Consider the following 13,168-nt stretch of genomic DNA (forward strand, 5'->3'; position numbering starts at 1 on the left):
ACAATCTGAGTGTAAGACAACAATCAGAACTAAACACTAAAGTGAGGGAAGTGAGTGACTGAATCCTGGGCAGTTCTGAAATTTACAAGTTTGAATGCAGACAGGACTATAACAGCAAAACCTGGTGGATCAAACACCTTTTGATATAGATCATCCACCACATTCAGAGGATATTGGATAAGCAGTGGTGAATATCCAAATATCAGGTATCTGGTGTAGGTTTTTATTCTTTATCAGGTGATGAAGTGTGAAGTGTGGTCTGATGTGCTGCTGACAGTTTCGTGGAGATGGAAATGAAGTCTAATGATTATCCCCTATTAAGGAAAAGAGTAAATTATTGGTAGAACAGACTGTCAGAGAGAGAAACAAAATGACCAGTGGGCCTTAACTTTTCAAATCCATTTAAAAAAAGGAACATGAGTGCATGACCCATTCATTCCCCAACTGCTTGGTTCCATTCACAGTCCTGTGCAGTGTGTGGGCTGGATCCTGAAAGAAATCTGTAATCTGATTACTTGTTAAGTGTCGTGGCCTCATTACCATACACATTTTGTATCAGCCATGGGAATGGTTGTTAACAGGTTAACTTCAAACACTTTTTTTCTACCAATTCTTAATTTACATAATAGTCCCATCTTGATAAATATTTCTGCCTTGTTAACTCCTTCTTAAATAATAGTTATTTTTTACCCAAAACAGAACACAGTTACTTAAAATTAGTTGGCACATTAATTCAAGATTATTAAATATATCATTAGTGGTTGGACTATTTCTGAATGTTAAATATAGGCAGAATAAATTTGCAGAACAACTAAAAAATTCAAGAAATAGTTGTACATCTTTATTTGATTTCAAGATACTACCCGCCTAAAACTGACACAAAATTTAAAATGTCCAAAGCTTGGAAATGTGTCAAAGAGCCTGTGAATTCTGCATGGCTGCTTTCTACATAATGGGTTAGCTATTCCCACCTGAAATTTAACCTGAACCAACATGTGCTAGTAAGGAGACAACACTGTTAATTGTAAATTTGCTAGAGTTTGCCCAGGAAACTGCAGGATGCAGACAAAAGAAACATCATTGAACTGGTCCTGACTGAAAGAAATCCAGCCAGACTGCTGTAAGCGTGTGGTGGGAGAAAGCTTTTTGCTTTAAATACACTGAGCTTGTTAAGTTAGGAATTAGCTTGCATTTCACCTTTTATTTCTTTGTAACCAATTTTGACCTTTATGCCTCATTATTTATAATCACTTAAAATCTAGATTTCTGTAGTTAATAAACTTGTTTTATCTAAGCCAGTGTTTTTGAATTGAAGTGTTTGGGGAACTCCATTTGAGATAAAAAGGTTTGTGCCGTACTAGACACAAACTTCTGAGGGAAAGTCTGGGACTGTGATTTTGCTGGTGTTGCTTTGTAGTATAATGCAAGGGTGGTAGGCTGGCTGGCTGAAGCACTTTTGCAGTATATCTGGGGGTAACTGACATGCTGAACGCTGTGTGTGAACAGACCAGGAGTGGCTGCTCTCACAGTGAAGCAGTGTAAAAGGCACCCCAGGTTAGAGAACCGAAAGGACATAGCTATCTAATAGCCCAGATTGTACCCTGGATAACGTGACAAGGTGCTAAAACAAACTATCCTACATATGTGGTTTCTTACATCTGCCTATTGTATTGATCAAAAATTTGTGCTTCTGTTCCCATTCTCCTACCCCTTTTTTCCCACTGTGACAGATTAATCTCGTTTTGATTAGGGAGCATCTTTTATTTTTCAATACCCTTCTCGGTAGGCTAATTTGTATTTCTGCAATACAGATATGTATATTGTTCTGACAATTTTATGTTAATAGCTAGTGGCTGAGTGCCTATTTGTCTTTGTTTATGGAGCTCCCTGCCCTGTCATTCCCAACAGTCCTGCTTTGAACGTGGAGATTGTTGTTTTATTATAGGGTTTTCATTGCACCATTTGACAGGCAAACTGTCAAGGTTGAACACTCTTTCATAATGTAGACTTGAAGAGATTAACAGCTTTCAATTTTGTATAACATTAGTTTTGCTTTAACCAATATAAGGTTTTGTTTTCTGCTGAAAATCGTATCTGTCTTGTTGTGCCTTCCATGAGCTCAATGGGAAACTATTTTAACCTTGCTAGGAAACCACTGACAGGCTTTATTGCTTTGTTTCTTTGTATGTACTAGTTCAATAAGGCAAACTGGCCAGTAGAGTTTGTTCTTGGAATGTCTAGGGGATTCAGAATTCTAATTCGAGGGGAAACGTTTTAGTGGCACTTCGAAAAGGAAAAAAGTTGAACATGAATGCACTTTCCTTCCAGAAATTCACTTGACAGGAAAACGTAACATTGAATACGGGCTATGCAGGCGAAGTATTTTATGCTTCACTTCATCACTGAGGGCAAAATCTTGAGTTCTTTATTCATTCCTTACTCCGGGTAAACTCCCTAAACTGAACAAGGACTTGACCTGAAATTCACCCCAAGGCCTAATTTAAGACCTTAATTCAGGATTTAAAGGTGACTTGCAAAGGGTTGTGTGAAAATTGGGCTTGTGCCCTTTCTTACTACTTTATGGTATATAAGGAGGACAGAACTGTTTAAAGTTGTTGTTTTTTTATTGCTTGTGTTTTCTCTTAGAGATAATAGGAATGTCAAATCTGGTCTTCCCTGATTTTGCTAGAGAACCTGTAGGAGGTTTCAGTGATGTCTATAAGCTTAATACCGTTAATTGATGGGCCGAGCATGTGGACTCTCTAATAAACCCTTCCTTTATCCAAAATGTTAATTAGTCTTTTAGGCTGAGTAGGTCTTATGAAAAACATTTTAAACAGATACTAAAAATCCTCTCCCCTCTCAATTGTTCAACTTTCTTTCTATTGGCTCTTGCAATGGCACCATTTCATTAGTTCTACAGTCATGAAGAATAATAATCTAATAATGTTCAGTCTTAATGGCATGTTTAGCATGTTTTTAGACATGAGAATGACTTGGCTATTTACAAGATTTGAAATGGACTGGTGACCATTTATCTAATAACTCCTGTGCATGGAAATAAATCAACCTAACTTTTCCTAACATATAGCTATGGATAGTAACGATTAGTTGCTTTTCACAATCTAGCTTTGAATGTTTAACAACATTACTGTTTAAATAATCTTTATCCCCAAGGAAAACACTCCAGTAGCAAATTACAGTACTTGAAGAATGCGCAACTAATAATCTACAGTGGAGATGCACATTGTTGTTATTATTTGTAGTGCAGTACTGCCCAAAGGCCCCATTAATGGAAACTGCTAAGAGCACAGTTCCTAAATGTTATCATCTCAGGAGACAGCATCCATTTAAGCATGCACTTCGTGCATCACCACCATAGTTGTTTCATTTTCCCTCTTACTGGGTATGTCTATATATTCTGTCTCCCAGGAGAATCTCCTTGGCCTATTTCCCGCTATACTTGGATGTAGCTCCACTTCAAAAATCTCAAGCATTCCAAGGGAGAACCATAAAAGTTAGAGGCCACATCTACCATTCCTGCAAGAAACTCATGAAAAAGGGACACAGGAGTCAGGAAAAGCTGTGGGTTTCCCATCACTTAGTTTTCAGAGAATCATTTCCATCAGGTGAGAAGGTCTTTAAGGGGCACTGACTGGTTACTGGGAAGCCAAACAGGATCTGTAGCAAGACCTGATAACTTTAGAATCAGGGAGGGGCAAAGGAGGAGCTGGTACATCTGTAACTAACCCCGTCCAGAGGGTCATCTGCATGAGTTAATGCCTCTTTAGGTAATACGGACGCTGTAGGGGTGGGTGCTGTGGATGATGGCTGGTCTCCTGTTCCACTCCCTTCCATATTAGCCCTGTCCCTAAAACAGCTCTAATGGAGGAAATTCTGTGGGGCTCCACAGAGAAGAGAATGATTCCTTGGAGACATGCGCCTTCCCTCTCTCCTCCAGGAGAGATCAGTTGAATCTCAGTTCCTTCTGTTCACAGTCTGGGCCAGAATTAATTATACTCCCTATTATGGAGCCCATACTAAGTCAACACCCAAACCTTAGTGTGATCTACCTCCATCACTCAGGAGCGTGAAAAAAAGATGTGTGCTAGACTGTTATAAATGTCTTCAAAACATATTTTTTTTTAGAACAGAACATATTTTTTTGGTAAACAGTTCTCTTGGGGCAGATCTAACCAGGCAAACTGAACAATGAAAGAATCCTGCTATACTGAAAGTGAAAACCATTTACTGTGCTGGCAAATGTAAACTCAGTTGTGGCTGTTTCTGCTCAAATTGCTGTTCCCGTTCCACCTTGCCCACATGTGCTGAGAATGCATCTCAGTGCTTTCTTACAGACCAAAAGACCCTGCTCTGAGCAGATAATAAACGTGTGACTTTTGAAAAGGTGAATTTGGAAACATTCCCAGTACATGCAGTACATCTGCCTGTCTAATTTATGCCTCAGAAGATGAGCCTGAATAAGGCAGCAGTGAAGATGATGATTAAATAACTTGAGAGGAAGTTACTCTCCCCTTCTCTGAAAGAACTGTGGGTAAATTCTGGCCAGCCTTGAAAATACTAAATCAAACCAGTGAGCCAAAAATGCACATCTACATATTCCATTCCACAGCCCATATCAGCACCCAGTGACTCAGAAGACTTATTCTAACTGCTCTCTCTTCCTGCAGTCTTAGCAGATGGTCCCTTGGCAGTGGAACTAGCGTGGTTTCCAGTATATATGAATGGAGCCAGAAGGGCCCATGGTGCTTGCGCCTTCATGGGGAGGAATGCATGGATTCTTTGGTGCTTGCTTTTTTGGGCAGAGGCCAGCATATTGAACATGGAGCACTTCTTCAGCCATTTCTCCTCTGCCCACCTGCTTATTTATCTGGATTGTTACTGGGCCGAGAACCTTGCCTGGGAAAATCTGTACATGCTTTTCTGCACTGGTGGAGCCGCATCAGTGGTAGGAGCAGTGAAGGGCATAGCATAGACAGGGCTTTGCCATTATCATCACCATGCTACATGGGCTACCACAACTTCGACCATGACTGGTACAGAAACATGTTTATGAAGTTACCCATGGATGGAAGACACATCCTAATAATTTGTCTCCCTTTTTCATATAATTGCAGTTTACATATGAACTAAACTAAGAGCAGTTCCATGAGGCCACTGCTGAACCCACACTTTGTATATCCAGTGGACTCAACTAGCTATTTAATACTAGCCTGACTCTATTACTGGTTCTGCATAAACTGAACATTTGGGTAGTAAATGCAAACATAAATCCTCTGCATTCTCCATTCCCAAACCCAGACTCTCTCATTCAGTACAGAAAGACATACCTGAACACCATTACAGGGGCAGTAGGATAAGAAACTGCTTCACAAATGGGCAGGTTTTTTCAGCTGAGTACAGCTGAGCTGAGCTGAAGCTGTCTGGCAGTTTATTGCATTCATAGTGAGCAACAAACACATCTTGCTTCTCTAACGCACATACAACTGACTTATAAAATAAATTGTTAGGCCCCTGAGCTAGGCACCATTATTTGAAGCAGCTCTCTCAGATAAAATATTTTCCTTTTCTAAAAGATTACTTGATTTAAAAGCAATGATGGAAGAAAAACCTATTTTGATCACCTACCAAACGTACTTATTCCCCTTACTTTGCGCGCACATGAGTATTTAGAGCAGGAATTAGGAACGTTATTAGGTTCTGAGAGTTACCTTGGTAAAGCCATTTTCTTTCTCTGGTAATTAGTGGACCAGCTAGTCTAAGCCCATAGAGACACAACATCATCAGTCAACGTATTAAAATTCTTGCACGGAATAACAACTTCAAAAAGCTTAGTGTTCCACTCTGATTATAATATGGGCCCAATCCTGCATGCCCTCTCTTGTAAGCATAACTCTTATTTCTTTTAGTGGGTGCAGTGCATGTGGAACATGAGTAATTTGTCACAGGCAGGGAAAAGTATATCATATTAAGTAGAAGTATAAACAGAAACATTTAGTTCTAGAGTCTTTAATTCTACTTATCCTGGAAGGAAGTTTTTTTTTTTTAGAAACAAGAAGGCAGTGAACTTTAATGGAATTCACCCCACAAGGCAGTGGTCATTTTAAAGCTCCAGCATTGAGTTTAGTTAATTGAATTTGGGCTGTCTGAATGTTGGCACCATAAAAACATATCCCTTTTCAATGTACAATTCTGGATTTATTTCAGTGCATCCATCTCCTCTAGGGATACCATTTTAAAAGCTCCAAATGAAGTGTGAGTAACACGACTCACTTTGTGCAGCTGAAATCTCCTGTGGATATGTCTATCCTGCAATTGGAGCTTTAGCTAGCATGGCTGAAAATAGCAGTAAAGATGCAGCAGGGCAGGCTTCCACATGGGCTGTGCAAGCCCACCTGGAACCCAGGGTACACACTCACATCCATAGCCCACAACAGGGTCTGTGCCACATCATCACTCCAATTTTTAGCTATGCTAGTTAGAGTCAAGCTCACAATCACGCCTCCAATTACAGTGTATTCAGGTTGAAATTCGCTCCTGTGCAGAGGGCTAGCATATGTGTATAGGCTATCCACTTGGTGCTGAGGGCACTTTGTGGGCCTTGGCATGGACTGGATTTCACACACAATGAACTGAAAATATACCCCAAAGGTAAATCTCCTAAATGTTGGCCTTACTGAGTATAAGAGGTTTATATAAATAGACATCTCTTCCACAAACTTCCAAAATAGGATTTTTAATGTGTTAAAGAACTTTAGTTCTCTAGCTTATAGAAATTTTTAATTTTCTCCTCCTCAGCTGTGGAATCTATTTACGACTCTACAGTAATAAACATTCCTTTAAATGCCCTATGTATTCTAGTTTCTGTACTTAGCAGGTTAATTAGAGCATTACTGAATGCCTCACTCTATTTTGCACTTGCCAATGTGGGAAAAGCCTTTGTGTCCACAGAACTTTCAGTGCTCTAGTCTCATTAGGCATTTTCTTTTTGTTTATTACATTCATACTTTACTTCCTTTCTGTGTTTTTCTTTAGTGCGGCTCCAACTGCAGAAAATCATACTAGTAACGTGAACAGTAGTGTTTCTTTTTGTTAATATCACTGACAGAAGCGGTTTGGGTAGAGCAAATCTAAATTTGTTTCTTTCAGAGATTACAGCTCTCACCATTCACTATATTTAACAGGTCCATCCATCTTTATACTGAGGAAGGAACACATGCTCCATGCCAGTATCACCCAACAATAGCCAAACTAGTCCCCTTCATTCTTCATCCAAATGAGTAACACAACATAAACAGAGAGGAGTACACTATAATTTTTCTATTCTTATCAATTTCTTTTCTCTCTTTGGATGAAATGCACCTATGCACATTCTTAGGCCCCAGCTGTGCAAGGAGAGCCAACCACGTGGGCAGGTGTCTATCTGCATGGTTTTCTTTGCATGTTCAGGTCCCACTTACATCCTCAAAATGGATGTTAAGTGGGACTAAGTGGTGCATGGGGTTTGAGGTGACAAAGGGGTGAGTTCTGGAATACAGAGCAGTGTTTCTGAACTGGTAGGTTATGACCCCTGGGGGGGGGGGGTTACAAACTAATCAGGGACTGGGGTTTGCTAGGCATTGGACATTTTATTACAATTTAAAGCAAAGAAAATCTCACTACCCCCGTGCCCTTACCCTTCAAGGTCAAGTACTCTCTATCATCCACTGGAAACACAGACACAAATAAATTATATAGGGTTATTTTTACTCTTACGTTTATAGTTGCACTTTTTTTTTTAACTTCAGCTGAGGCAATGCCAACCCAAAAATATGAGAAATACAGACATAGAGTACATCCCTCCATCTTAACACTCACATCTTATATGTGTTTAATGTGTTTCACACATTAAACTGGGAAGTGGGAAACTGAATCTGAATCCCCCTGGACTTTGTGGAAGTTCAGATCAGTGTCCAAACTTCTTAGCAATGAGGGATGTAAGTTGTATAGATAGTAAACAATACATGGCAGATGTTAGTCACTCCACTCAATGTACTACAGGATAAGTACAAGAAAGAATCCGAATAGAACAGAACAGAATGACAAGTCATTATTAATCTTGTTATGCATTTACTTCAGTGGGAGTTTTTCTGATTAAGCACTGAATAAAAACTGAGTAAGGGATATTTGTCCCATTTTATTTAAATATGTTAAAAATAAAGAATAAATATCACTGTAATACTCAGTGCCGTAACTAGGCATTCTAGTGCCCAGGGCAAGCAAATATATTTGCGCCCGCTAGTTTTTTCCCCCCGCCACCATGGCTTTGCGCCCTGGTAACACTATGAACGTATTTTAAGCCATCTTCTCTTGCACATTAAGTTGTATGCAAAATAATACAAGACAAGTATATTTTTAAGGACTGTCATCATGTTTATTTCATTCATGCAGTATCACAGGTAAATCTACACATGTTCCTATAAAAGAGTAACCCCCAGTCAATTCCTTAGCCAAAACTTGGCCCAAGCAATTTACTTTTAATAATGAAAACACCACAGTTCTAAGTCGAATGATGATTAATGGTTTACCATTGAATGTGTTATGTTCCTGTCTGATATGTGTTTTGTCACTTTCTAATAGTCTGTATTTTCCTTTGTGATATAACATTAATGATAACTCATTTTATCCCAAATCAGGGCTTGCAGATCCTTGCTGAGTTTCAAGGAAACAAGATTTAGAAGCAGCACTGTAACTTAAACTGGACTTTTCTGCTCTATTCAAATATTTATCTAGGCTATGAGAGCATTGATACAGCAATTAATTTCTCAGTGTGTCAACCCTCATTTCTCATTTACTATATAATTTAATATTCTCTATATATCTCTATATAACTTAATAATACTCAAGTAATAGAGATGGGGTTTCATAACTTACACAGACTATTTTCAGTGTTTTATGGTGTTTGAGACTAGTAACGCTATCAGAAACATAGAGGAGTTCTATAGAGAAATAATCTTACTGGTGCAATTCAAACACATGAGTAAAATGGATGAATCCTATATAAAGTATTGTAATAGGAAATAAACATTGTTAGGTGGGCGAGTGTACTTTGTGAGTGCATTTGTTTTCAAGATGAGTAGTATAGGATGACTCAGGAGACCGGTAATAGAATTTTGGAGTCTTTCGGATTTAGGTCACTGGGTCAGAATGGGAACTAGATTGCGATTGTTGTTACAACACTGTAAATGTGCAGTAACTCTAGATTTTAGGCTGCGATCAGAATCTGACAATGGGTTATTAGTTACAGAAAGTCACTGAGGTTTGAAGGCAATTTGGTGCCTGATATGAAATATGCTGTTAGTCTCAGTTCTTAGAGAACAAATGCCAGACTGGATCAGACCTGAGGTCCATTTAGTCCAGTATCCTGTCTCTGATAGTGGCTAGAACCAGCTATTTCACAGAGTGGCTAGGACCAGGTATTTCACAGGAAGATGTAAGAATCTTACAATACATCGATATGGGATAATCTTTCCCACACATTAGGTCTCCTAATCCACTATCGTTAGCAACTGCTTTAGGCCCTGAAACATGAGGTTTAATATCCTGTTAATAATTTTGTTAGCATTAACTATTATAGCTCTGGATATTCTTCTTAGCCATATAAATATCCAATCCCCTTTGGAATCTTGCTAAATTCTTGGCCACAACACCATCAGGAGGCAATGAGCGGCACCGTCTAATTATGCATTATATAAAAATGTATATCCTTGTATTAGTTTGGATTTTCTACCTTTTAATTTCATTGACTGTCCTCTTGCTATTGTGGGAGAACAGAAGTTTCCTGTTTCCTTCTCCAGACCATTCATTATTGAATATATTTTTATCATGATTTGTATAGTTTCTACGGTAACAATTTCAGTTTTTCCAATCTCCCTTCATATGCTTCCAATCATTCTGGCTCTAATATGCATCCTTAGTGGGCATCATGGACACCAGAGATTGAATGGCCATGGTGGTTCTCATTCATAGAGACAGGTTAGAGTCAAGGAATATTGATGCAGCAGTATGGAGAAATTTACGCTAGTACTGTGGGTGTCCTGGGAATAGAGAACTTTGGAGTCCTGAAAGACTTTCACAAGTATTAAGTTCACTTAAAAATATAGTAAGTGAAATAAAATACTGTTATTTTATATATTATTTATTATTTGTATTACCACAATGCCTAAGAGACCTAGTCATGGATCAGCACCCTATTGCGTTAGGCACCTTGTAAATGGAACAAAATGACAGTTCTGTTCCAGATAGCTTATAGGACAAGAGACAACAGATTGGCACAGACAGACCAACAGGGAACACATGCTGTACACACCTCTTGCATGTCCATCTACTCCTGTAATGCAGTTTTTGGTCTTTTTTAAAATCACATGAAACTTTCCGATAAAAAGATAATATAATTTCTTAGGGAGTTCCCCCCCCCACATATTTCAGACATGAGCCAATTTTGGAGGGAAAACAGGATAACTCTTAAGTCATAAAGGAATGAGGTTTAAAAAAATCCAGTTAGAAACATTTCAGCAATTGCTGTCTACAAACATTAATTATCAGGAGAAAAGAATGTAGCTATCTGCCACTACTTACACTTCTCTACCCTTTAGTCCTCAATAGCTCCTCGTTCCCCTTCCAAATTCTTAGTCCCCTCTTACCAACACAAATCCATTCCACTTTTTCTTGGCCTCCTTCCCCTTCCCTCTGGTGATTTCTACCCTCCCTTTTTGGGCCATCCTTTTCATTTCTTGCAACTTTCCTTGTTACCACCTCCAGCCCTTCCATCCAAACCTGACACCCCATCCTACCCTCTTCCCTCTGGAATTCACACACTATCTCAAAAAAGATCATTGCCATCCACTACCTTTTTATATCTTGCTCTATCTATCTCCTGGCACAATGATTAGGTAAAGGCCTAGCGGGAATAGTTGGGTTTGTTTTTTTTTTAAATAAACTGATTGTATGCTTATCTCCTTTATAAGATACTTCTCCTCTGAGATTTTTCTTCGGGGCAGGGACTGTGTCTAATGTCTCATTTGGAAAGCACCTACCCCATTCCGGGGAGCATCATCATGCAGATGATAATAATGAACATCTGAGTGAATAGTGGATCCTGTGCATCTGATTTTTAATGTCAACACAGAGCTGCACAGTTAACCTATGGCTGCGTAATGAAGCAACACACACAAATTAAACAAAAATAATTCAGATAACACCCAGCAGATTTTTGTTTTCTAGTAAGAATCTGGCTGATACACTTTTAGCACCCTTTATAATGAAGCATTGACACAAATATTGCAGCTCTTCATTTCCAACTCCTTAAACAGAGAGAAAAATCTCTTAAAATATGTAGAGATATGTAGAATCAGTAACAGCTATGAAATATGTAGAATTAGTAACAGCTATAAAGAGGTTGCTGCTTTAGGAGGAATATTAGAGATGTACTTGAGTGGGAACAGAACATTCACCATCCCTATTTGTTCATGGGAAATCGGAAGAGTTCCACTTTTACACAGCTGAGCTGATTACATTTTACTGCCCATTTAACAAGAAGATACCAACAATAAATCCACAGTATTTCTATAAATGTTTGACGTGCCTCCCCATCCTTCAGTTTTAGCCGGTACATCAGCCTACCATTGCTACTGTACATTGACTCTGATTTTATCAGATGCAAAAATTTGCAGAAATGTTTTTGATGCGGGACCCCTGAAAGCGCTAAATGAATGAATGGCAAATAATGTACTTTGGGCCTAATTCTAAAAGGTGATGAGTTTTCTTAATTATCACTGACTTCAGTATCATGGGAGGTACTCTGAAACTGGCAAGATTGGCTCCTTAAAATATTATGATTTATACAGTTCCTAAAGAGATGAAGTATTAATATACAGCTGGAAATTGATTAAAAAAACCTGCATTTCATTCCAATTATGTATATGTAATTACCAATGACATGATCATTGCTAAGGCAATTGGATTTTGAGTACCTCACTCAAATCTTGAGGTCGTCTTTATTCAAGGAAGAAAACAAGTTTTACAAAGCAACTTCATTTTCACAGAGCAAATCATTATTTGAAGCTTGATTATTTGACCTGTAGCTTGGGATATGTCACATCATATTGTGTCAGTAACATCTTAAACAGATATGAAGCTTTTAAAGATAGCCTGCATGTTGCACAAAAGTTGCACATTTATACTGTAAATCATTTCTTTAGTGTTCTTTAAGAAGAATTAGATTTATGTCTTCAGACCTTTGTTTTAGCTAAAGAAACATACATCACAATAAAATTAGAAGTGAAGGTTTTTTTAAGGTTCACAGTTGTCCGGGGTGGGTGGTGGGCATTGACTTCCCCTTTCATGTTATTCTAGCTAATAAAAATCAGGCTTTAAAATGTTTCTTGTATCAGTGTATAGTGATTCACACTGGACGTAACAGTTTGAAAAAGAATACATTAATATCCATTTAATTAGTAACATCAACACTTTCCAGATGGAAGGTCTGTTCTGGGTGGAAGATCTGTAAACCTTACTTGTGTGAGTAATCAATTACTTCAAAGGAACTACTTGACAACCTGTTTCACCAAAGCACCTCTGTATGTGGTTATGTCCCATTAAAGTCAATGGGACTTAAAGACATGCTTAAAATTAAGCACATGCTTTTCTGCGTAGGAATGATTGCTGGAATGCTGCTTGAGGGGATTAGAATTACTCATTTGAATGAGATTTGCAAGTTTTGGACTTTAGGTATTGAAAGTGCATTGAAAAGAATATATTTTACAACCTTCTTGTGATTTATGGAATACTTTACACTATTTGCATATTGAAAGATTTAATGCAGAGTGTAAACTGAGTGCCAAAGCATAGTAGTTAGCATTATAGGGAATTATTAAATGCAAACATGGAAATTAGTCGGAAACTGTTCTTAGCCTTAGGAAATATAGTCAGGTGTAATAAAAGATGCTTACTATCACAAACCTCATAAGAGAATCGCTCTCCTTCTTTCTTCTGCTCAGTGGATTGCAAGTCAAAGGCATTGGACAAAGACATGACACATTACAGACAAAGCACAAGGCACATTTTCTACAGAATGTTGTAGATGCAAACAAAACAAACTGGTACATAA

General features: G+C 38.3%; 1 protein-coding gene across 1 annotated transcript in view; it reads right to left on the reverse strand.

Moving 5' to 3' along the window:
- Positions 1–13,168, reverse strand: part of UNC13C (unc-13 homolog C) — a 397,169-nt gene that overhangs the window by 80,533 nt on the left and 303,468 nt on the right. Inside the window, exon 24 of the mRNA XM_074966314.1 lies at positions 13,021–13,050. Within this exon, the coding sequence (XP_074822415.1) occupies positions 13,021–13,050 (30 nt within the window). The remainder of the gene's footprint in view (positions 1–13,020; positions 13,051–13,168) is intronic.

This window comes from Natator depressus, chromosome 10 (assembly GCF_965152275.1).
Source record: "Natator depressus isolate rNatDep1 chromosome 10, rNatDep2.hap1, whole genome shotgun sequence".
Classification (NCBI taxonomy): domain Eukaryota; kingdom Metazoa; phylum Chordata; order Testudines; family Cheloniidae; genus Natator; species Natator depressus.